Genomic DNA, 23,216 nt, shown 5'->3' with positions numbered 1-23,216 from the left:
TAAAATAGTTTTTCCTGACTCTTTCTTCAAAAGGAAATGCATTTTCTTCAAAACTTGTTAAGATGTTTACAGTCATTGGTATCAATATGAAAAGATCATCGATCGCTCACTGTTTTTCAATACACAGTTATTTATTTCTATAAGATTTCAACATGGTTGGATCGCAACGATTTGAATAGTGCCTTACCCTCAACAAGCCCCTCAAAATCATAGCAAAAGTTGACGACAAAGCTTATTTCAGGCAGCAAAATAGACAAAGCTCCAATTACATACATAACTTATTGCATCAAACGATCAAACAGTGGAACAAACAAAAAAGAAACAAACAGTGATTAAATAAGTACAAAAACTCTTACACTATCTCAATTTCATACAAGATATGTCGATGATTAAATAAGGGGGTGGTCCTCATTTATCACATGGATAATTTTATTTCATCAACTCAACCAGCTGCAAATGCCACCTTCATTTGCTCATAGCCTCAAGGGCTTTCTTTCTCGTACACTTCGCTGGCATACTTCCAGTTGATTACTTTCCATATGTTCTTCAGATACTCTGGCCTCACATTCTTATACTGCAACATCACAAACAGATGTCTTAATTCATCTCACATGATACATGAGGAGCAAAGCAGGAAAATAATCACACAGATCAAAAACCACTGCTAAAAGAGCAAATAGAACCTACAATAAATCTTATAAGCTTTCATCATTGGGCTTGGTGGTAAGCGAAGCTGATTTTAAATTGAATAAACGATGAGTTCGTGTGAAGCCTTCAAAGTATTTATTTAAGATGCTAATTAAAAAATTTCCCCCATATGAAGGAGGCTGAATACAGAACATCATTGGGAAGAAAAAAAACCTGAATAAAAGCCTAAACGCAAACTTCATCACACAGGATGACCTTTCCCACGTAAATAATTCGACTCCAATGAGCAAAAAATGATTGTTGTTTCATAAAGTCAGTTTTAACACCCCTCTTAGACTCACTAGTTAAGAGAATACATCAATATGGATTGACTCTTATATACTACAGTTATAAACTGATGCCCCAATTGAGAATAATTGAAAGATTTTAACAGCTGTATGCATAAAGCCCTATACTTTTGCATCATTTATCTTTGTAAGCATAAGGAAGACAGAACTATTAAGAAATCTTGGAGAGGCAAATTTCCACAAGTTAAACTTACCTGTAAGTAGTACGCATGCTCCCAAACATCAATACCAAGCAATGGAACTAAAGTTGGTCCTTTGGTAACCAATGGGTCCTGAAACAAAATTAATCAGATTTACAAATATTCTGATGAAATAGAAGCACCACATGTGTGTGCTGCACATCAGTCAACTGTTATGAGTCCTAAAAGAATAAATCAAAAGAAGGCTATATTTGAACAATCTTAATATTTGAACAACCTTTGCAGATCCTAAAATCTTAATATTTGAACAATCCTTAAAAGATGGGATAACATAAAAAAAGCAACAAATCTTCAACACAACGTTAGATCTAAACTTCTTAGAGTAATTCTAACCATGATAAGTCAACAACAAACAGTTCCTAAGCCTACATGATTACTGGAAAGAAGAAGGACCATAAGGGGCTAATTCATCAGGAGTCTAAACTACATCATAGTGAGAGGGCATCAGTCAACAGGCAGGATGGAGCTACGCAATTTGAATATGGCTAGAATTACTGTTAAGCAGACATAGAGTGAAATACTATACTAGTAGATGTAGATGGGTTTAAAGTAAATCTTGTGAGGTTTACCTGATTTGCAGTGGTTTCAACCACAAGTTTCTTCAACTCTTTGTCTAGAGCCAGCCACTGCCAAGAAAGATCAAAGAAGTAAGTGAACATACTGAATTTTGACTGAAGCATCTTGTCAAATGACATGAAACAAATGTTGGAAAAATCAACAACATGCAAAACTTACCACCCATCCAGAACCCTGCAAAGCAGCGCCTTCTGCATTGATCTTTTGCACTAATGCTTCCATAGAACCAAAATTTGTGTCAATAGCCCAGCCCAGGGAACCATGAGGGGGCTCACCACCTCCATGCTGCCGTGAACAAATCATTGCGGTATTAGGCAGATGAATGCTTAAAAACAGGCTTGTAAGACAGATAGATGGAAATATGAACTTACACTAACAGGTGTCAGATTCTTCCAGAAAATCGAGTGGTTGACATGACCTGCAAGAATCAAAGTAATGGGATGACCAAATAATTCTATCTTAAAATAATGAATGAATTTGGGAATGGAAACAAGCAAAATAATGTAAAATGAGAAGTATTGCTTGCTTCTTGTTAAGATTAGATTGTCTTCGAGTTGACACCCAAAAATATTTAAAAAAATACAAATAAACCAAGATTCCATAGCAGCTATTATCACCAAGCTAACACAACAGTACCTAATTGAACTGTTACTTCCCATATCAATTTACTTCAACACTCATTTTTAATGCAGAAGCAAGTTATAACTCGCAATTTCATCATATTCACAAGCAATGAGAGTTCAATCATTTCCATTTTCCAGTGGGACTTTGAGAAAACTAAAATTGAATACATATTCCTAATCTTCAAAGAAAACGAATGCAGCAAAATAATTACAAAAATTAACACATAGATTATTATAGAGAGATGAGAGACCTCCGCCATTGAACTTGATGGCGCTCTGCAATTTAACAACAGCAGCAGCATCACCCTTGGCGATGGCGTCGTGGAGCTGCTCAAGAGCTTTGTTGTAGTTGGTGACGTAAGTCTGGTGGTGCTTCTGGTGATGGAGCTGCATGATCTCGCCACTAATTGCAGGCTCGAGAGCGCCATAGTCGTACGGAAGGTCGGGAAGCGAGAAGGTCTGAAAGCCACGAGAATGAGCTGCAGAACCTACGGCGAGGATTTTGGCTTCGCTCTGAAACCCTAATCCAAGGGATTTCCTGGCCACGAGAGCTCGAAGAGCCATCGAAGTGTGTTGCTGGAGGAGAGGTACAGAGAGGACGAGAAAGGTGAGGGTAGAGAGAGAGTGAGAGAAGACTTGAGTGAGGTGAGAGCGTGCGTATATAATATATATCGTAGGTGCGAATCTGGGTGCGGTCCTGGGAAAAACGACCCGTGTGCCCAGATACCTTGGGCTATCATTTTCATCTAAAACGGATCCAAGTTATCTCATATTTCTTTGCTGGGCTTAACCAATTATAATCTAACAACTGTAGCCCATGTGATTTTAGTGGGGTTATGTTATGGACACCAGAAAATTTTCAGTAGACACCCAGCCCCTGAATTTTGAGCTCTAGTTTCATTGTCGTCTCTATCTTTTAACAAAAGCATCACGGTCTCTATCTATTAAACAGAGTGTTCTGTTTGGTTGTTAAGAAAATGCAGAAGGAATGAGGAGGGTTTTTTGAAATTCGTTTCGTGATAATAACTCAGCTAATGTTTTGGTTTCGGTTTATTTCTTTCACGAAAACGATATAGCAAAGAGATTATTGAAGTTTAAAAACTCATTTGGAAACTCCAGTAACCTCATATTCAAATATTCTTTTCAATTTTTTGGATTAATTGGTGATTTTGTATCCATTTTCTTAACAAGAAATTATTGGGAAAGAAAAGCAATGAACACATTGAACCTTTAGCCATCTTGCTTTGTTATTTTTCTATTCATATTTTTCATTGGGATGAGTAACAATCGTCTGCATTATATTTTTGAATTCTTTTCACGAAAGTATAACATTATATGGTTCGTCTGTGACATGTTTGATGTTGTGATTGATTTCAGGGGAGAAAGAAGATTTGTGAAGAAAATAATGCAAGTATGGTATTGGAGGAAGAACTTCAACACTTGGCAGAAAAGCTAGAGAAGTTGCAAAGGAATTTATGAATTAAGGATATGGAAGTTCGAAACACTAGTAATTTTGATAATGAAACGTATTTTCTTGTGCCAACAAGTACATGCATATATATCTACCATAGAAGTGAGAATAAAACGTTCATGGATCAACAATACATCCATATCAATGGATCAGGAATTACAAGCCGAAATAATACCACCAGAAAGTCCTGGAGGAGTACCTCAACAAAATGATTAACAATTATGCTAATGGGAGTTTTTTTTAAATTCTTTTTTATTTCAAAGGTCTTGAATATATATCTAATCATGTGCAAATGGTGAGTTTTAGTATAATACAATTATGTTGATTCGGACATACTAAAATTCACTAGATGGGATAAGTTTTATTCATGAGTATTCTATCTTCTACCTTCAATTTGGTTAAAAAGGAAATGACGATAGAGGTGAATGACTTTCCATGTTGGGGGGATTATGTGTGGGAAATCTACTTTTCAGTTGTGATTTGAATTTCTTGCTTGGTATTATATGCATCTCTTATTGGAAATATGCAGGTTGGTGTTATGAATACGTTTATTTCAGAGCTCTCACTTCCCTGTTGCTAAATCTTATATCCATTCATCTAAATGCATTGTTGTTGGATAAACTAGAGACTTCCTTGACAGAATGTTTAAGTCCTTTGGGACGTCACATGATGAATTGTGTTTTGTTGTGGAACATACATATTAGCAGTAAAAAACTGTAAGATTGGTGGAAACCTCAGTTGCAGATGCAAGAGATTTTCCGACGAGGGGGAGGTGCTGCACCTCCTTGAGCCTGAATAGGTTAGCAAGTAACAGCTTTGGTTTGCAGCAATGGGAACCAAGGGCAACTTGTGTTTCGCAAATAGCATGGCGCCGCTGTAAAAGAGAGAAGCTACAAAAGTCTCCCAGGTTGGCTAAAGAGGGTAGTCTTTCTGCACATCACCATGCTATCTTAGAAACACATCATAAGTAGGTATGGCTAATAAAATGTTAAAGCATTGATGTAATTCAATCAGTGTTTGAAAAATCGCCCTAGGTGGAAGGACACTTCTGACCAAAGTTAATGTTTTGAAAGGTGAGGCGTAGAGACAAAGCGAACATTTTTATTGGGAGTTTCACTAAAACACTCAAAATGGGAGTTGCAAGCTTTAAACATATAAACACACCCAAAACCCATTATTACACACACTCAAAACTCATTTATAAACACACCCAAAAGGTTGACTTTGGGGTTGATTTTGGGTGTGCTATGTTTAAATAGGTTTTTTTATAAATACATGTCTAGGATTGGGAACATATAATTTATTTTAATAAAAAAAATGATAAATAATACAATACACAATTAAATTTTACTACTAATTATTGTTGAACCCTAATCATGTATTAAGTATAATAAAAAATATAAGTACTAATGGTCTCATTCATGCATAATAATCAATCCCTAAATCTAAAAGATTTATTCAACATCAAAACAAAAACACAATTCAGTTCATATATTAGGGTTATACTATAAATAAATAAATAAAGAAGTATATATATCCATGTTAATATATTAATTTATGAAGGTAAAAAAAGCATGTTGTTTGTTAAAAACAAAAAAAATCATGATTTAAAAATAATAAAAAAGGCATGCTGAACGTCAGTTTCTTTAAGTAACTTTAGTGCTAAACAAGAGTTTCATTAACTATATGAAACGAAGTCGTTTCATTACCAACGAACCCTGAAAAAAACACGCGTGGTCATCTTCTTCCTCTCGCAGCCGCTTGCAGAACAGCGGCCCTTCGTCCGCCTCGCCACACGTTGCCATGCCTCTCCAAAACTTGCGGTGCTAAACGTGCAACCTGCTAAATAGATGAACGCTTCAGGCGATTTCCTTACGCCTCGCTCCGACGCGCGCTCCGACACTCGCTTGGTCACCAAACATGTCAAGCTAAGGCTTCAACATTGTTATCAAGGCATTTTATTTCAGAGTGCCTGCTCATTTAACCAACCAGTGTTTGAAAAATCAGCCTAGGCGGCGCCTAGGCGCTAGGCGGCCGCCCAGAGGGTTTTTATGGTGGCTCTTTCATTTTGTTTTGATGATTTTAGATTCACATGTTAAGCTATGGCTTCAACATTGTTATCAAGGAATTTTGTTTCAGACTACCTGCCCATTTACCCAGCCAGTGCTTGGAAAATCGGCCTAGGCGGCCTCCCAGTGGGTTTTTATGGTGGCTCTTTTATTTCTCCTGTTTTGATGATTTTAGATTCACATGTTAAGCTACGGCTTCAACATTGTTATCAAGGCATTTTGTTTCAGACTGCCTGCTCATTTAACCAGTCAGTGTTCCAAAAATCGCTCTAGACTGCACCTAGGCGCTAGGCGCCCGCCTAGGCGGCCTGGGCGTGTCTGGGCGAGTCTGACTCAGAAAAATGAGATGATGATGATGCTATGAGTGGGAGAGAGAGATGAGGATTGAAGAAGAAGATAGGTCTCGGGTTATTTCTGAGCGAGAGAGAGGAGACAGCTCGGGTTAGACTTAGGGTTTGAGAAGGAAAATTGCATTTTTATGTAAAAGGAGAGATGGGCTTTCAACTAACACGTTATGTCACCGTCTTGAGCCAATGTTTTTTGTCCCCCATGGGTATGGGTAATGAGTTCAAGAAAGGGCAAGGCGCAAAAAATGAGATCAAGAAACATGGGCTTCCTTTTGACATCTTGCGGCCAGCCTATACCTCGAAGAAGGAACACCTTCCAGTTGCAGCCAAAACGAAAGACAGACAAAAGAACCCTCCTCCCTTATGCATGGCTGGTGGACGTTCCTGTTCCCGTTCCTGTTCCGGTAGTGAGTAAGCTTGCTTGGGATCATGCATCTCACTCGGAATAGCAATGAGTTTATAAGAGTAATCTGGGCAAGAGGAATCATCTCTTTTTGCATCAACCATTATCTCAATTGCATCAACAGCTCCATAACTGCAGAATGTGATTGGCTAAATTGTTCATAAGTAAATAAATAAATAAATCAAGCTACCTAATTTTGAATGAAATTTGTTCTTTATTTCTTTCTTGGCAGGGAACACGTCAGGGTGTAACATACTGCCGCTTGTTACGTGAGTATTGTGGTGTTGAGGGGGATGTTGATAAGTTAGAGAATGCTTGTACTCTTTACTGGCACTAGTCCAGGTAAGGATTGAAGAAGGTGATGATAATGAGTGTGTGTATTATGTTATGCTAAGTTAATACTAGTTTCAGTTTTTTTCTTCTACATGATCTCAAAGGTCTAGATTTCAGATTAATTTTTTCTTCAAGGCAATCTCAACTACCCAAATTTCCTATATATGTTTTTAAATCACAACAAAAGAAAAGGCATGGCGGTCTGTTCATTGGAGATTTAACTCATCTGATTAGTACTTTTGGGCTTGTTTTGTGCTTTTCTTTTGCCTTATATGTTGTTTCCGCTATCCAAAAATAAGCAATGTTGTTTTGCCTGATGGTGGTTGTTTAATTCAAGACGTGAAAAAATAGCTCATAAGACATTTTTCGCACTTCCATCACAAAACATGCTTGGCTGGGAAAATAGAGGTTCATCTGTATTGTTTACCTGTGCATGCATTGTAATTTCTCCAATCTAATTGTCCTCTGTGTTCTTAAGTTCCTGATAAAATAGGGTTTTGGTCAATATGTCCTCCACTTGAGTAAATGGCCGAAGTGTTGATGTTAATCAAGATTCGAGACAGTAGTGCATATTCCATAGGGTGGGAGAACCTTGGTTGGTTCAATGTCTATGTCAGGATTGGATTGCTCCTCTGGGTATGAATATATCGAAATCACTTTCTTTTTTTTAAGTATTAGAAACTTTTTCTGATGATTGAAAAAAAAATGTATTTATAAAAATTTGTATAATCTAATAACAATTTCTTCTACTTGGGCTCGAGTAATCGATGTTATGGACAGTGAGATATGCATTTAACTTGTTCTGTATTCAGTCAGGTTCAAGATTATTTGGTTTTATTGGTGCTGTTGCCACACTTGGACAGCTTTTTGGGGTCATTGTTTGCCATGTATGTTTGCTTATTCAGTCTTTTGGAATTTGATATTTGCTGTGTGTGTGTGTGGTGTTTGTTGTTCTTAGGATGAGCTTTTGTTATATAGTTGTTGTTTTCTCTAGTTTTTCAAGTAATTAACATGAGATTTTCTGTGCAGAATGTTTGCTTTATGCTTACTGAAAGTGTATAATGCCTAGCTTGTTGCATGTTTGCAGCTGTTTTTAAGTTGATCACCTTTCAGCTTTCCTGCTGAAAGCAATTTATGGGTCCTATCAGTAAAGAAAGAAAGCTAGTCTCATGCCAGGGATATGTTTCTATTTCTAGACATCCTAAGAAATATTAAATATAACTTTTGGATTTTGGTAGTGTTTTTAGAATGAATGTTGCTCCGAAAGTGCTATCATGGGCATTTATCCATAATCACTTTTCCTGTGTTTTTTAATTTTATGGCACTTTCACAGTGACGTTTTCTAACTTTTGTTGGTTGATATAGCTGTCGGGCCAACTTGGGCGGCTGTCGCAGTTTCTGAGACCCTCCGGAAAGTTTGTATTCTCTCACAGTTATCTTGTAACTCAATTTAATCAAAGATGTCTCCATGCTAGAAACATGATAATTTGACGTAATATGCATAGGTGCATCTTGTTTCCAGGCCTGGCAGAGAACTCCTATTTACTGTTGTCTCACGGGACAACAGTAGGAGAATACATAAGTTCATCTACGAAACTGTGTCACTTGGTGCTTGCTGCTGTTGGTGTCTTAGTTTCCTTTAATAACTTTGGTGCATGCATAATGCATTGACTCGCTTGCTTTGCTACTATAGTAGTATATAATTATAAAGTAAAACACCAAAAAAGGATGTCTTTGCTGTAGCCATTCCACTCAAGACAGGATCTCTCATTTGGTGTCTTATATTGCATTCCATTGTGTCATTTTCAACTTTAAGCGAATCACCAAACTATTTGAAACGCTGTTTCGCTAATTACATGATACTGCAGGTTTGCATTGATGTATTTGTTCAAAGACTTGGAGATATGCTTCAGCAGCAGGAATGTACAAGCTAGCTTTCAGCACTACCAGTACTGTGAATGGGAGAGCATCAATTTACCGCCTACCTTTATGGGAGAGCATCACATGTTTAGCTGTTTATATACTGTAAAGATGAATCATTCATGAGGTTTTGAACAAGTACCATTACAAGAAGTTGTGTTAATTTTTTTTTTAAAATTAAATCCAAATTAAATATAAAAACCATATTAAAATGTTAAAATATTATATAAAAATAAAATAAAATAAACAAAATCTTTCATAAATAAAGGAACCCAGCATTTATTGAAATGCCCGCATTATCTGTTAAAATCCGATATGAGAGTTTTTCTCTTTTTTGGAAACCATTAACTGATTCGGAGGATGGAATTTGTGTAGCAGTCAAGGAAGATCCCAAAGCTTCTGCAGTGCCATTATTGACAGAAGGTGATGATTTAACTGACGATGCAAACAGAACACCGGTTTTTGGCAAAGGAAACAGGTTTTTTGGGATCCCACTTGCAGATTCAGCTACAAATAGTCCCAGGGTGGCTATGAGGATTTCAAGGAAATCACCACTGCAAAAAGTAGCGACTTTGAGTTAGAATCTGCCGACGGGAGCACTCCAAATGATGCCGATTGTGATTCCATTTTGCAACGGTTGAAGAGACAGGTCCGGTTGGATAGGAAGTCGCCGATGGCTTTGTACATGGAGCTGGACGAAGAGAGAAGTGCTTCAGCTGTACCAGCGAACTCCTAAAATATTCTATTTAAACAGTATAGCCGCGCGGGAATACTTATACAAAATTCTATTTAAATAGTATAGCCGAACGGCTATACGCTTCAAATATTCAATTTAAGTAGTATAGCCCGGCGGCGAAACTTATAAAAAATTCTATTTCAAGAGTTTAGCCGTGCGGCTCTACTGTCATAGAGGATAGCCACACGGCTATACTTTTACAATATTCTATTTAAAGGGTAACGCCGACCGGATATACTTGTAAAATATTCTATTTAGAGAGTATAGCCGCTGGGCTATACTTCTATTTATTGGGTATAGCCGTGCGGCGATATACTGTTAAAATAGCCGTGCGGCGATACTTCTAAAATATTCTATTTAAACAGTATCGCCACCGGCTAGACTTTTAAAAATCTTCTTAGGTCTATTCAATTAAGATTTTAAAAGAGTTAAATGGAGTTAATTTTCCTGAAAAAAGGCTTGAATTGGTGATCTTATAATTTTATTGAATGAATTGAAGGGTCTTGAGGGAATTTCAAGGACGGGAAGAGGTGGGTGCTGCTGCGGAGGGAGGAGGGAGGAGGTCAGGAAAGGGGAAGAAGGATAAACCCCATCCTCTGTCTTATTCTAGTAAGGTATTAAAGCTAGCGGCGATCAAATCCTGTCCACGACTATCAAATTGTATGCATGGGTCGTAGACGTTCTGGTTTCCGTTCACATTCCGGAAGTGAGTAAACTCAGAATTTTGTTTTGTTTATTATGCTTATCTTTGTATTGTGCCTGCATTGTAATTTCTCCAATCTAATTATCTATAGCACTAGTAATTAGGTGGGGATCATTCTTTCTTTTTATTAATTTAAAATTCCCTCCTCATGCAATCCTATTCCTATCCTAGTTTTATTAATTTGGTGAAATGTCGTCGCATTCCCTTCTCCCCTGCTTATTTTTTACATTGACTCTGTTGCTTTTATCTTGATTGGCAGAATCCAGTTCCTCCGGCAGAAGTTCAAAAGGTAAGTAAAAGCATAGATGGCTCCTTTCTAATTTAATTCACATTAGTTTGTTATCTTCTTTTAGTTTCTGTATACAACAGTCTCGTCTGGTCACCATTGTTTTTTTTTTTGGATACAGAGCTAGCTAGAGCCTGGAAGGAACTATAAAGGAGTCTTCTTTTTTTTTTTTAAATCCCTCCCCCGAAACCCACCCCCCCCACCCTTTCTTCAGTTACTTAACTTGTTCAGTAATTCTTTGTGAAGAAATAAAACATGGAGGATTTCTATCGCTTTGGTTTCGCGCAACTTCATTTTTTCTCTTCATTGGTGCATTCTTTGCAAGTCATGCTTAGAATCGGGGGATCACCTTTTTATGCATTGTAGGGTGACTTGCGCTTCTTTAGGGAGTTCGGTTGTTTCCAGGGATTACTCCTCTTGTCTATCCAAGAAACATCTCTTTCAAGGAATGCGAAGAAAGCCAAGGTTCTATGGGGTTGCATTATTTTGGCTGTCATTTGGGTGGTATGGTTAGAAAGAAACAAAAGGATTTTTAAGAATCTGGCTCCGTACAACCCTAATGAACTATGTGGAAAAGTTTGACGTTGCTCGTCACTGTGGGCTTCGACCTCAACGTAATTCAAAGATGTTGTCCCTTAGGAGCATCTGGTTGGACTGGATAGCAGCCATTTTCTAGTTTTGCTTTCAAAGTTTCCTAGGTGTTTTCTTTTGCTAGGCGCCTAGTCTTTGTTTGGTCTGTTTGTGTTTTCATTTTTCACCTCCTCTTGTGGCCATCTTGGCCACTTTGTATTTTATTGTAGTACTGCAATAAATCTTTAAAAAACATATATATAATTAATATCTATATCTATTCTCTTAGGTTATACTGCTCCTAAACAGGATGAGCTTGTGGAGAGATATCCCAGGGCTGCAAGGGTTGTTCGCCGCCCTCAACCTACTGATGGTGTTGCCTCTGAAAGGGAAGACATTGATGATGATCTCAAATTTCCGCATCCTCGTTGTGGGCGTTTTCTTAAGAATGCAATTGATGTACGCATCTTATAATTTTGAAAATAAAAAAGAAACATGAATTCATATGCTTGTTCAGAAGTAAAAAAAAAATAAATCATGCTACCTAATTAATATTTTGAATGAAATTTCTTTTATTCTTTTTTCTTTTGTTCTTTCTTGGCAGGCAACCCTTTTGAAGGGGAAAGATTCTTACTATAGTGAACACTACCGAAGCATGGTACTTGAGTATTGTGGTATTGAGGTGGATGTTGGCAAGTTAGATAATGGCTCTTTTGGCCCTAGTCCAGGTAAGGATTGAAGAAGGTGATGATAATATATTATGCTATGTTAATACTAGTTTCAGTATTTTTCTTCAACACGATCACAAAAGAAAAGTCGCATGGTGGCCTTTTACTCGGAGGGGCTAACTCATCTGATTGCTACTTTTTGGGCTTGGTTCCATCACAAAAGATGCTTGGTTGGTTCATCTGTATTGAATCATCAGCCAGCTTAATAAGAAAGTCAAATTAATGAGGAAGTGAGTAAGCTTAGAATTTTGCTTTGTTTATTATGCTTACCTGTGCATGCATTGTAATTTCTCAAATCTAATTATCTCCAGTACTAATCAGGTGGGGATTATTATTCCTTTTTCTTCATATTTCTAGTAACCAATATTTTTGTTTTTTCAAAGGGGTTTGGTTTGCATAAATTATATGGATGAATCTGTGTATACTGTGTTAGTTTGTTTAATTTCACCATCTTCTTCTCAACTCCATCTTCGTCCTGTCCCCTCTCTCTGTATATCTCTGTTCTTAAGTTCCTGAAAAAAACAATTTATACCCTTACTAATCCTAAGGCCTAAACCGTAAACCCTTGGCCTTATTTTCCTTATCTTTAACTAATTGTCTCCCAAAAGCCCTAAACCTGTATGTTCAATTTAAATTCCCTCCGCATTTGTCACAACCAGTCCCATTCCTTCCTTCTCAGCTTATTTTTGACATTGACTCTGTTGCTTTTTTGTTTTAATTGGCAGAATCCAGTTCCTCCAGCAGAAGTTCAAAAGGCAAGTAAAAGCATAGATGGACTTTCTAATTTAATTCAAATTAGTTTGTTATCTTCTTTTAGTTTCTATATACAACAGTCTCGTCTGGTCACCAATTTTTTGGATACAGAGCTAGCTAGCCTGGAAGGAATTATAAAGGCCCTACTTATTAACTTGTTTACTAATTCTTTGTGAAGAAATAAATTATGGAGGATTTCTATCGCATTGGTTTCATGCAACGTCATTTTTTCTGTGTAAAATTGTAGTGGTTTGGCTGTTATAATATCTATTCTCTTAGGTTATACTGCCCAGGATGGGCTTGTGGAGAGATATGCCGGGGTTGCTAGGGTTGTTCGCCGCCCTCTACCTGCTGATGATGTTGCCTCTGAAAGCGCAGACGTTGATGATGCTCTCAAATTTCCGCATCCTCGTTGTGGGCGTTTTCTTAAGAATGCAATTGATGTACGCATCTTATAATTTTGAAAATAAAAAAGAAACATGAATTCATATGCTTGTTTGAAGTAAAAAAAATAAATGAAGCTACCTAATTAATATTTTGAATGAAATTTCTGTTGTTCTTTGGTTCTTTCTTGGCAGGCAACCCTTTTCCAGGGGAAAGATTCTTACCATAGTGAACACTACCGAAGCAAGGTACTTGAGTATTGTGGTATTGAGGTGGATGTTGGCAAGTTAGATAATGGCTCTATTGGCACTAGTCCAGGTAAGGATTGAAGAAGAAGATGATAATATATTATGCTAAGTTAATATTAGTTTCAGTATTTTTCTTCAGCACAATCTCAACAGCCCAGGTTTTTTATTTCTTTTCGTATTAATCTTTTCAAGGCAATCTCAACTACCCATAGTTGCTATTTTTTTAAATGACAACAAAGGAAAAGGCGCATGGTGGCCTGTTAATCGGAGGGGTTAACTCATCTGATTGCTACTTTTTGGGCTTGGTTCCATCACAAAACATGCTTTAATCATCAGCCAGCTTAATAAGAAAGTCAAATTAATGAGGAAGTGAGTAAGCTTAGAATTTTGTTTTGTTTATTATGCTTACCTGTGCATGCATTGTAATTTCTTCAATCTAATTATCTCCAGTAACCAATATTTTTGTTTTTTGTTTTTTTGTTTTTAAAGGGGTTTGGTTTGCATAAATTATATGGATGAATCTGTGTGTACTGTGTTAGTTTGTTTAATTTCACCATCTTCTTCTCAACTCCATCTTCATCCTGCCCCCTCTCTCTGTATATCTCTGTTCTTAAGTTCCTGATAAAAACAATTTATACCCTTACTAATCCTAACCCCTAAACCGTAAACCCATGGCCTTATTTTCCTTATCTTTAACTAATTGTCTCCCGAAAAGCCTGTATTCAATTTAATTCCCTGTATTCAATTCCTTCCTTCTCAGCTTATTTTTGACATTGACTCTGTTGCTTTTTTGTTTTAATTGGCAGAATCCAGTTCCTCCAGCAGAAGTTCAAAAGGCAAGTAAAAGCATAGATGGACTTTCTAATTTAATTCAAATTAGTTTGTTATCTTCTTTTAGTTTCTATATACAACATTCTCGTCTGGTCACCAATTTTTTGGATACAGAGCTAGCTAGCCTGGAAGGAATTATAAAGGCCCGACTTATTAACTTGTTTACTAATTCTTTGTGAAGAAATAAATTATGGAGGATTTCTATCGCATTCATGCAATGTCATTTTTTCTGTGTAAAATTGTAGTGGTTTGGCTGATATAAAATCTATTCTCTTAGGTTATACTGCCCAGGATGGGCTTGTGGAGAGATATGCCGGGGTTGCTAGGGTTGTTCGCCGCCCTCTACCTACTCATGATGTTGCCTCTGAAAGGGCAGACGTTGATGATGATCTCAAATTTCCCCATCCTCGTTGTGGGCGTTTTCTTAAGAATGCAATTGATGTACGCATCATATAATTTTGAAAATAAAAAAGAAACATGAATTCATATGCTTGTTCAGAAGTAAAATAAATAAATCAAGCTACCTAATTAATATTTTGAATGAAATTTCTTTTGTTCTTTTGTTCTTTCTTGGCAGGCAACCCTTCTGAAGGGGAAAGATTCTTACCATAGTGAACACTACCGAAGCATGGTACTTGGGTATTGTGGTATTGAGGTGGATGTTGGCAAGTTAGATAATGGCTCTATTGGCACTAGTCCAGGTAAGGATTGAAGAAGAAGATGATAATATATTATGCTAAGTTAATATTAGTTTCAGTATTTTTCTTCAACACAAACTCAACAGCCCCAGTCCAGGCAATCTCAACTATAGTTGCTATTTTTTTAAATGACAACAAAAGAAAAGGCGCAGAAGGTGATGATAATATATTATGCTAAGTTAATATTAGTTTCAGTATTTTTCTTCAACACAAACTCAACAGCCCCAGTTTTTTTTTTTCTTTTCATATTAATCTTTTCAAGGCAATCTCAACTACCCATAGTTGCTATTTTTTTAAATGACAACAAAAGAAAAGGCGCATGGTGGCCTGTTAATTGGAGGGGTTAACTCATCTGTTTGCTACTTTTTGGGCTTGGTTCCATCACAAAACATGCTTGAATCATCAGCCAGCTTAATAAGAAAGTCAAATTAATGAGGAAGTGAGTAAGGTTAGAATTTTGTTTTGTTTATTATGCTTACCTGTGCATGCATTGTAATTTCTTCAATCTAATTATCTCCAGTACTAATCAGGCGGGGATTACTATTCCTTTTTCTTAATCTTTCTAGTAACCAATATTTTTGCTTTTTTGTTTTTTGTTTTTAAAGGGGTTTGGTTTGCATAAATTATATGGATGAATCTGTGTGTACTGTGTTAGTTTGTTTAATTTCACCATCTTCTCAACTCCATCTTCGTCCTGTCCCCTCTCTCTGTATATCTCTATTCTTAAGTTCCTGAAAAAACAATTTATACCCTTACTAATCCTAAGGCCTAAACCGTAAACCCATGGCCTTATTTTCCTTATCTTTAACTAATTGTCTCCCAAAAGCCCTAACCCTGTATTCAATTTAAATTCCCTCCGCATTTGTCACAACCCATCCCATTCCTTCCTTCTCAGCTTATTTTTGACATTGACTCTGTTGCTTTTTTGTTTTAATTGGCAGAATCCAGTTCCTCCAGCAGAAGTTCAAAAGGCAAGTAAAAGCATAGATGGACTTTCTAATTTAATTCAAATTAGTTTGTTATCTTCTTTTAGTTTCTATATACAACAGTCTCGTCTGGTCACCAATTTTTTGGATATAGAGCTAGCTAGCCTGGAAGGAATTATAAAGGCCCTACTTAAATTCTTTGTGAAGAAATAAATTATGGAGGATTTCTATTGCATTGGTTTCATGCAACGTCATTTTTTCTGTGTAAAATTGTAGTGGTTTGGCTGATATAATATCTATTCTCTTAGGTTATACTGCCCAGGATGGGCTTGTGGAGAGATATGCCGGGGATTGCTAGGGTTGTTCGCCGCCCTCTACCTGCTGATGATGTTGCCTCTGAAAGCGCAGACGTTGATGATGATCTCAAATTTCCGCATCCTCGTTGTGGGCGTTTTCTTAAGACTGCAATTGAGGTACACATCATACAATTTTCAAAATAAAAAAGAAACATGAATGCATGTGCTTGTCGCATTGCTATTTATGCTCAAATAGGATGCAAATATATTTTATGCACACTACCTTTTCACCATATCTAAAAGTAAAGGTTTCCTTGAACAATTTATATGTTTATTACGTAGACAAGAAATAGCATGCACTCAATTTAAGATTTCATCTTTTTGTCTCATCTCTATGTCAAACTGATCATGCACCTCGCTCGGAATAGCAATGACTTCATCAGAGTAATCTGGGCTGGAGGAATCATCTCTTTTTACATCAACCGTTATCTCATTTACGTTAACTGCTCCATAACTGCAGTGGCTAAATTGTTCATAAGTCAAGCCACCTAATTAATATTTTGAATGAAATTTCTTTTGTTTCTTATGTTATTTCTTGGCAGACAACACTTTTGAGGGGGAAAGATTGTGGCTCCAGTGTACACTACCAAAGCATGGTACGTTATTATTGTGGTATTGAGGTGGATGTTGGCAAGTTAGAGAATGGCTCTATTGGCACTAGTCCGGGTAAAGATTGAAGAAGAAGATGATAATGAGTGTGTGATGTATTATGTTATATTAATTAAAATAATACAAGTTCATTCCAATGACGAGATTCTTGGCTCATCATCGACTAATCTTGAGCTTGCTATTGGGTATGTTTAAAGCATATTAATATTATTATTATTGAGCTCTCAAGCGTGGGAGGTGCTTGATATGTTCTAAAACTATAAAGGCTTCCGTTACGAATTTATATGTTTATTATTACACAAGAATAAACGTGCACTGAATGTAATATCCTATATATCTTTTCCTCTCATATCTGTCGCAAGTTGATCATTAATTAAATTAACTATGTATCTATCTATGCATGATCTTGATTAGAAATTCAATTTGGCAGGCAACCCAAACCATGAAATCATCAACGGTAGGGGGTTAAATAAAATTTTAACACCTCACTCGAAATAGCAATGGTTAACATGAAGAACTGATCGAGTATCTCACTTATCCGATCTCCGGCTATCTGAGTTGGAGAGTGGATGTGTTATATTGAACTTTTTATTAGAGCTTTCTTGTCTCCCCTCGTCAACTTCTGATCATGCGATCGTGAAAAATTACGCCAATTTTGCGAGAAACAATTGTGTTCTTGTGCTGTTGAGATACCGAACTTACACATATAAGATACTCCTAGTCGTAGTCGGTAAAATGTAAATTTAAATCGCATGAAGTTCTTTTCGGCTTATACATACTTTCATTGTAATTGAGTGACAGTTGCATAAAAGATTTCCAGTCCATCATACTACAAGACATGGGCTGAAATGCCTAATCATTAAGTAGTTCTTTCACAGACAGCAAACAGAACAAGAAGGAAAATACAAATGTCTTGGGAAAGCATTATATCCACAGACAATACTCCCTTTAAGTAAAGTCAGGTAACATAGATAGAGAGGCTGATTTATACTAAGTTCGAATGAAGAGAGGATGATGACATATATATATATATATATAGAGAGAGAGAGAGAGAGAGAGAGAGAGAGAGAGAGCCAAAATATGAGGAATTGGAGAATCAAAATTAAGCCAAAAACACAAAAACCCAATTCACAAACTTAAGAAAGTAATGCAATTCAGCAAAGGGATTGGAGAATATAGGAGAAACAGATCAACAGCTGAGATAGGCTTACAATTTACAAAGAAGCAAGATGAGGAGTGAAGCAAAGCTGACATATCGTGAGGGTGCCTGCCCCCTCCTATTTATAAATAAACTCTTGCAACTAATAGGACACAAAACATCAGGCTGCCGTCAAGCATAACTTGCAAAGCTCCAGACTCATTCCGCTTCCTAATATTTCATCATCACATGTTTAGCTGTTTATATATATATAACTCATCTACGCGTTTGTTTTACTTTTACTTCCCCTTAAAATACGACTGCCAATTTGGTAAGTCCCATAGAAGCAGCATCAATGCCCTTGATTGCAACTCTTACCCTAGTTTACCACAACTCCACCAATTCATTTTCGTATTTCTTTAGCAAGCCTTCGAACTCTCTCTGTTTTCCCACTTTGATTGGATAGCGATAATCTAAAAAAGGAAAAAAGAAGAAGATAAAATTTTAACTGTGGCATATCTGAAAATTATAAACAACACATGCCATCATAGGGGAGCCTAGCCCTCACGTTTTCTTCAATTCCAGTTCCTATTCCCAACTTATCAAGAGAGAAGCTATTTTGTCAATTATTTGAAAGAATATCGTATTTGATTAATTTAGCTGTTGAAATTAATACAATTGAGTTTTTCTTAAATTATATACCCTAGCAAGGCAGTCTTTTAACTTAACTAGTAACTAGTAAAGAAAAGGCCAGACCTGTTCAAATTAAATTGGAGACAGAAGAAGGGTGAAGAATTAATAATACACACCAACAAATATTGTCATTGCTCTAACAACTCTATTTATGCTGCTAATATTGCTAATTTTTAGGTTCAGGTATTTCCCTGATTTAATTATATAGTGGTGCATGTGTCAATGGTTTATATTATAAGGTGAAGTGCACATATGTATTTGTCAAAAAAAGACACTATTGTTGAGGATACAATTTGAGCAACGCATGTTGTAATAACTGCAAGTAGAGACAAGACACTTCCTAGAGCATTAAGTTGAACATCAGTAACTGTTGCAATCCCAACAACAAGGAGGAGGACAAGGAGGGCAATCTGAATGCTCCTACTTCCATAACAGTAAAGTAAAGGCAATATTAGTACCGTCATAGGTAAAGAAATCAGAAATCAGAATGTAACATTATTGGTTAACAAATCAAACTTCACCTAAAGGGTTCAGACTAGAAGAGGTAACATGAATGTAGAGAGTGCCAAAGGCGACTTCAATTTAGAAAATAATTGGACCAATGCATGTCGCACGAATTCCATGGGTGATAGAACGAGCTTGAAGCATTGAGCTAGAGCTCAATAATGATTTCAGTCCAGATGTTCAGAAAAGAAGAGAACTACCAAGAGGAGGGTGGAAAGTCCAACTGTGATGTGAGAAGAGTGAAGGGATTGATGGATGTTAATCACTAGGTTTAGCAAAGATTGATGTGCATATATCAGTTACAAGGGCAAAAGAAGGCTAAGCAGGAAGCAAATTGAGTTGGTCAGAATAAGCGATGACTTATGACAATTTGGCACTACAAGGTGCTAAAAGATAAAGAGCTAACCTCATGACCATTATCCTAAAAAACATAGGTTAAAAAAACAGATACACCACCTTACCTTCAATTTCCCCCCTCTTCCTCTTCCTCTTCCTACACAGGTAACAGCATTCTACTTATTAAAGATAAATTAAAAACAGAGCACAGTGAATTTGAGCTTTTAGGGCCTTCAACGCATGAACGATCACATGTCTATATTCACAAACAAACTTAGCACTGGATCCAATACATACACAGCAATATATAAATATGAAACTGTGCATATATACAAAGAATTGGCTTTTACTTTTCTTGCGATTGTTTAAGCATATAAGAACCAGCATCTTAGTCAAAAGAAAGTAAAAGGGTGTTTCAAGAGAAACCTGAATCTCTTTGCAAGGAAAAGGGTCTCCAATGACAGTCAAGGGATGATTGCCACCTTAGTCATCTGGAATAAACAATAGAGTACAGATATCTAGGAAAACTGAAACATCTTGCTGCTAAAAACCAAGAAGTCAAAATAAAATTGAATGTACCTGTAAAAGCCAACATTGAAAGGCTCAGATTTAACATCCAATTCCCATTAGAACCACCCCGTAACCGTCTTTGATCAAAGGTTGCGTTGAAAGAGTTATCATTTAAAGCCACATGAAGGGAACAAAAGGTGACTAAAAGATGCCAGCTTGTCAAAGTTGTGGCTGATGCAATCTAATCTCAGCAACTTCCAATGAAACAAGTAAAGATGAACAGGCGTGCATTCTCCTCATTTCTCCTCAAAACAGAACCACATTTAGCACGGGCATATTAACTGAATTCTAAAGGATATGTGGTGGGATTTCGCCATTAAGGAACTACAAATCGAGCTAACAACACTAGGAAATGCAACTCAGCATGAAAGAAACAACACACACGGTCATTAAAAACATTACCCTCACCCTTCTCTCTCTCTTTCACCTCTCTACCTCGTATATTCAATTGATTTTAAGGCTAGTTTTTAGGGTTTTATGAAATTTATTGTATATCTTTATCAGTTTTTTGTTAGATTTGCTTAGTAATCATAGGGTTTCGAAATTTTGGTATTTTGTTGAAATTAAGATTTTTTCTTAGTTTTGCAAGTCTCTGCAAGTTTCTATTAATAGCAAAAATGAAGTTATAACCTCGTCAATCTCTAGGCTAGGATCTGATTAACAAGTAAAGGCAGGAGAAGAAGAAGAAGAAGAATGAGTTTGTTGGTTCCAGATAGGAAAGGCCAAGATATGAACTTGACATCCCAAGGAGTCTCTGTTCATCTTCGTTCAAGGCAGGACGCGTTTGACCTCCTGCTTACTTGTATGGTTGCGGGAAATACTCTAGTTTCTCCTATTTGTATTTGTAGAGGCCATGTAGCATAGTCGTTTCCTTGTTGAGTCCCCTTAACTATTTCGATGTGACTATGTGAAGATTAAGTATTGTGCTTAGGGTTCTGTTCCTGTATTGCATGCCTTGATATGAATGATAACTTTTAATTCAATATGCAATATGTAGAATTTGTTTTAAGTGTCTTGAATCTGTTTTTTGGTGTATGAACATTGTTTTAATTGAATATACAATCTGTAGAATCTGTTTGGTAAGTATTTGGTTTTTGTAATTCATATTTTGAATGAAATTTCTTTTGTTCTTTCTTGGCAGGCAACGCTTTTGAGGGGGAAAGATTGTGGCTCTAGTGTACATTCACCGAAGCATACACCAGGATTTTCCTTCCATGCCGTTCCAGTTGGCGTCTTCGTCCAATCTGGACCCGTCAGAGTCTTCGAACTTTCCAGGTGGGTTAGTTCTCTTTTTATCTCCCATCACGAGCTTATCTAACGTCACCTGCATTTCGTTAATGCGCCCTTCAATCTCCTTCAACTTGTCAATGTGTTTCTCTTTGAAGTTGCAGCACTCGTGAAACTTCATCTTGTTGATAGCCGTCTCCATGGTTTTGGAACTACCGTGGTCCATCAAAGATTTGATAAAACCCTCCATGTTGATTAGTAGCTCCTTGTTTGCTGAAACCACGCCCATAGCCATGGCTCATTTCAGTAAGTCTATCATTTTTGCCTTTCTCTAGAGCTCACCGGATCTTCTTCATCAAGAAGGGTTTTAACATGTTATGGTCATCAGGGCTTACCTTGATGACTACCTCCCCAGGAGCTAGTTTGTCACACACAAGGATGGTGTGCTTGAACGACATGGGTAGTCTGTTTAGAAAGTGTCGTGCAAATGTTGTAACATGACCAGGCTTTAGTTGTGAGAAAGTGGAGATAAGAGAGGAGGATGGAGCATAAAGAGGTGGAAGGAGTATTAAAGAGGGTGAGGGAAGGAGGAGGAGAATGCTGTTACATTATTATATTTATACTCCCTCATTCTCTCTTATCTCCACTCTCTCTAACATGAACTCTAGTCACGTTACTACATTTGCACGACATTTTCTGAGCAGACTACCCACGTCGTTCAAGCACATCATCCTTGTGTGTGAGAGACTAGCTCTTGGGGAAGTAGTCATCAAGGTAAGCCCTGATGACCACAAACAGGGAGCTACTAATCAACATGGGGGGTTTCATTAAATCTCTGGTGTACGATGGAGACGACTATCAACAAGATAAAGTTTAATGAGTGCTGCAACTTCAAAGAGAAACACGTTGACAAGCTGAAGGGCGCATTAACGAAACTCAGATGACGTTAGATAAGCTCGTGATGGGAGATAAAAAGGGAACAAACCCACCTGGAAAGTCAGAAGACTCTGACGGGTCTGGGTCGGACAAAGATGCCAACAGAAATGGCATGGAAGGAAATTCTAGGTCGGCAAGGCAGTGGCGAATTCTCGGGTTACAGTGTAAATGTGTCGAATTTTTTTTAAGGCTAAACTGTTGAGGCATTTTTTAGGATAAATGAGTCATTTCCTATCCAATTATTTAAATAATAAGAATAACAAATTTTAAAAATAAAAAAAGACATGCACAGACTTATACTCTAACATCAACCCCAACCTACCCTAGAAATCCTATGTCTAGTACCCGGAAGAAGAAGGGTTTATAGACACTTATTTTTTGAGAACCCCTTATGGATAAATTCATCACTAAAATTATAAGTTTTGTTAATGTTCACTGCCTAGGACATGTTCAGATTTTCGCCTTCAACCGATTTTGTTTTGTTGGATTTCAATAGAATTCAAGCCAAATACAACAGATAAATAATAAAACCCAACTGGTAGAGAAAGTGGATGTTTAGGTTAACTAGTGTTGATCAAATTATCATAGGGTTTAAATTTGAGACCACTAACTTTTTCAACTGGGCTAGACCGTTGACCTCCAATACTTGTTTTGATGAGAAACATCTCACAGCTTCATAGAGAGAAATATCTTGCATCTAGTCACCAGGGCCACCCTTCACCCAAAATCACCAAATCATTGTTTCCTCACCCAACATACCATTTCTAGCTTGGTGGATATGGTACTCTCTATATTTGCTAGGTTGTGGTTTTAAATTGGATACTCACTCAGACCATGCTTCAGTGCTTAATTTGTTGTAGAGAGAGGCAGAGCCCACCCTCTCCCCTAATGCAACACCCCATGTTTTCAAACTCCCACTTGTTTATGCACTTTCCAAATAGTGTCTTCAACCGGACCATGTATGTTTTTGGTGCACATTTTAATTGCTGCGTTTCAAACGAAAGGCTATACTTTTTGGCGTCTGTATGCATTTTAGATGAACTAAGT

At 37.0% G+C, this 23,216-nt stretch overlaps 2 protein-coding genes and 1 long non-coding RNA gene across 8 annotated transcripts; 2 read left to right on the top strand and 1 right to left on the bottom strand.

The window, feature by feature from the left end:
• Nucleotides 1–219: 219 nt before the first annotated feature.
• Nucleotides 220–3,038, bottom strand: LOC103332881 (superoxide dismutase [Mn], mitochondrial). Its single transcript, XM_008235647.2, has 6 exons — nucleotides 2,646–3,038; nucleotides 2,143–2,189; nucleotides 1,931–2,056; nucleotides 1,765–1,821; nucleotides 1,190–1,267; nucleotides 220–574 (listed from the first exon to the last, which is right to left on the bottom strand). Exons 1-6 carry the CDS (start codon nucleotides 2,956–2,958, stop codon nucleotides 482–484), a joined length of 714 nt encoding a protein of 237 aa, XP_008233869.1. The 5' UTR covers nucleotides 2,959–3,038; the 3' UTR covers nucleotides 220–481.
• A 2,635-nt stretch (nucleotides 3,039–5,673) lies between these two features.
• On the top strand, nucleotides 5,674–9,141 carry LOC107881221 (uncharacterized). The gene is made up of 4 exons (XR_001677885.2): nucleotides 5,674–6,688; nucleotides 6,917–7,026; nucleotides 8,383–8,432; nucleotides 8,886–9,141. It is a non-coding gene; the product is annotated as an uncharacterized LOC107881221 (long non-coding RNA).
• Nucleotides 9,142–10,088: 947 nt separating this feature from the next.
• LOC103333070 (uncharacterized) lies at nucleotides 10,089–22,432 on the top strand. 6 transcript variants are annotated; one of them, XM_089053606.1, is made up of 14 exons: nucleotides 10,089–10,379; nucleotides 10,636–10,665; nucleotides 11,522–11,691; nucleotides 11,837–11,960; nucleotides 12,686–12,715; nucleotides 12,993–13,156; nucleotides 13,292–13,415; nucleotides 14,152–14,181; nucleotides 14,454–14,617; nucleotides 14,754–14,877; nucleotides 15,137–15,313; nucleotides 15,816–15,845; nucleotides 16,109–16,273; nucleotides 21,148–22,432. In XM_089053606.1, exons 1-11 carry the CDS (start codon nucleotides 10,340–10,342, stop codon nucleotides 15,154–15,156), a joined length of 1,020 nt encoding a protein of 339 aa, XP_088909732.1. In that variant the 5' UTR covers nucleotides 10,089–10,339; the 3' UTR covers nucleotides 15,157–15,313; nucleotides 15,816–15,845; nucleotides 16,109–16,273; nucleotides 21,148–22,432. The 6 variants fall into 6 exon arrangements, with proteins under 6 accessions (XP_088909732.1, XP_088909731.1, XP_088909729.1 ...); XM_089053605.1 differs by having other exon boundaries at nucleotides 15,137–15,322; XM_089053603.1 differs by lacking the exon at nucleotides 15,137–15,313 and having other exon boundaries at nucleotides 10,091–10,379; nucleotides 21,148–21,281; nucleotides 21,398–22,422.
• The last annotated feature ends 784 nt before the right edge of the window (nucleotides 22,433–23,216 follow it).

This window comes from Prunus mume, linkage group LG5 (genome assembly GCF_029339155.1).
Source record: "Prunus mume cultivar Tortuosa linkage group LG5, ASM2933915v1, whole genome shotgun sequence".
Classification (NCBI taxonomy): domain Eukaryota; kingdom Viridiplantae; phylum Streptophyta; class Magnoliopsida; order Rosales; family Rosaceae; genus Prunus; species Prunus mume.
Note: the sequence above shows the minus strand (reverse complement) of the source record. Positions and strands in the feature narration are given on the sequence as shown.

What these genes read in the sequence shown, in the direction of transcription:
- LOC103332881 (XM_008235647.2), bottom strand. Translation starts at nt 2,958, where the DNA reads ATGGCTCTTCGAGCTCTCGTGGCCAGGAAATCCCTTGGATTAGGGTTT. An exon ending in AGAATCTGACACCTGTTAGT is followed by an intron (nt 2,057 to 2,142) that starts GTAAGTTCATAT and finishes TGTTCACGGCAG; the next exon opens with CATGGAGGTGGTGAGCCCCC. An exon ending in TTGAAACCACTGCAAATCAG is followed by an intron (nt 1,268 to 1,764) that starts GTAAACCTCACA and finishes ATTTTGTTTCAG; the next exon opens with GACCCATTGGTTACCAAAGG.
- LOC103333070 (XM_089053602.1), top strand. Translation starts at nt 10,340, where the DNA reads ATGGGTCGTAGACGTTCTGGTTTCCGTTCACATTCCGGAA. An exon ending in CTCCAGCAGAAGTTCAAAAG is followed by an intron (nt 14,182 to 14,453) that starts GCAAGTAAAAGC and finishes CTATTCTCTTAG; the next exon opens with GTTATACTGCCCAGGATGGG. An exon ending in CTCCAGCAGAAGTTCAAAAG is followed by an intron (nt 15,846 to 16,108) that starts GCAAGTAAAAGC and finishes CTATTCTCTTAG; the next exon opens with GTTATACTGCCCAGGATGGG.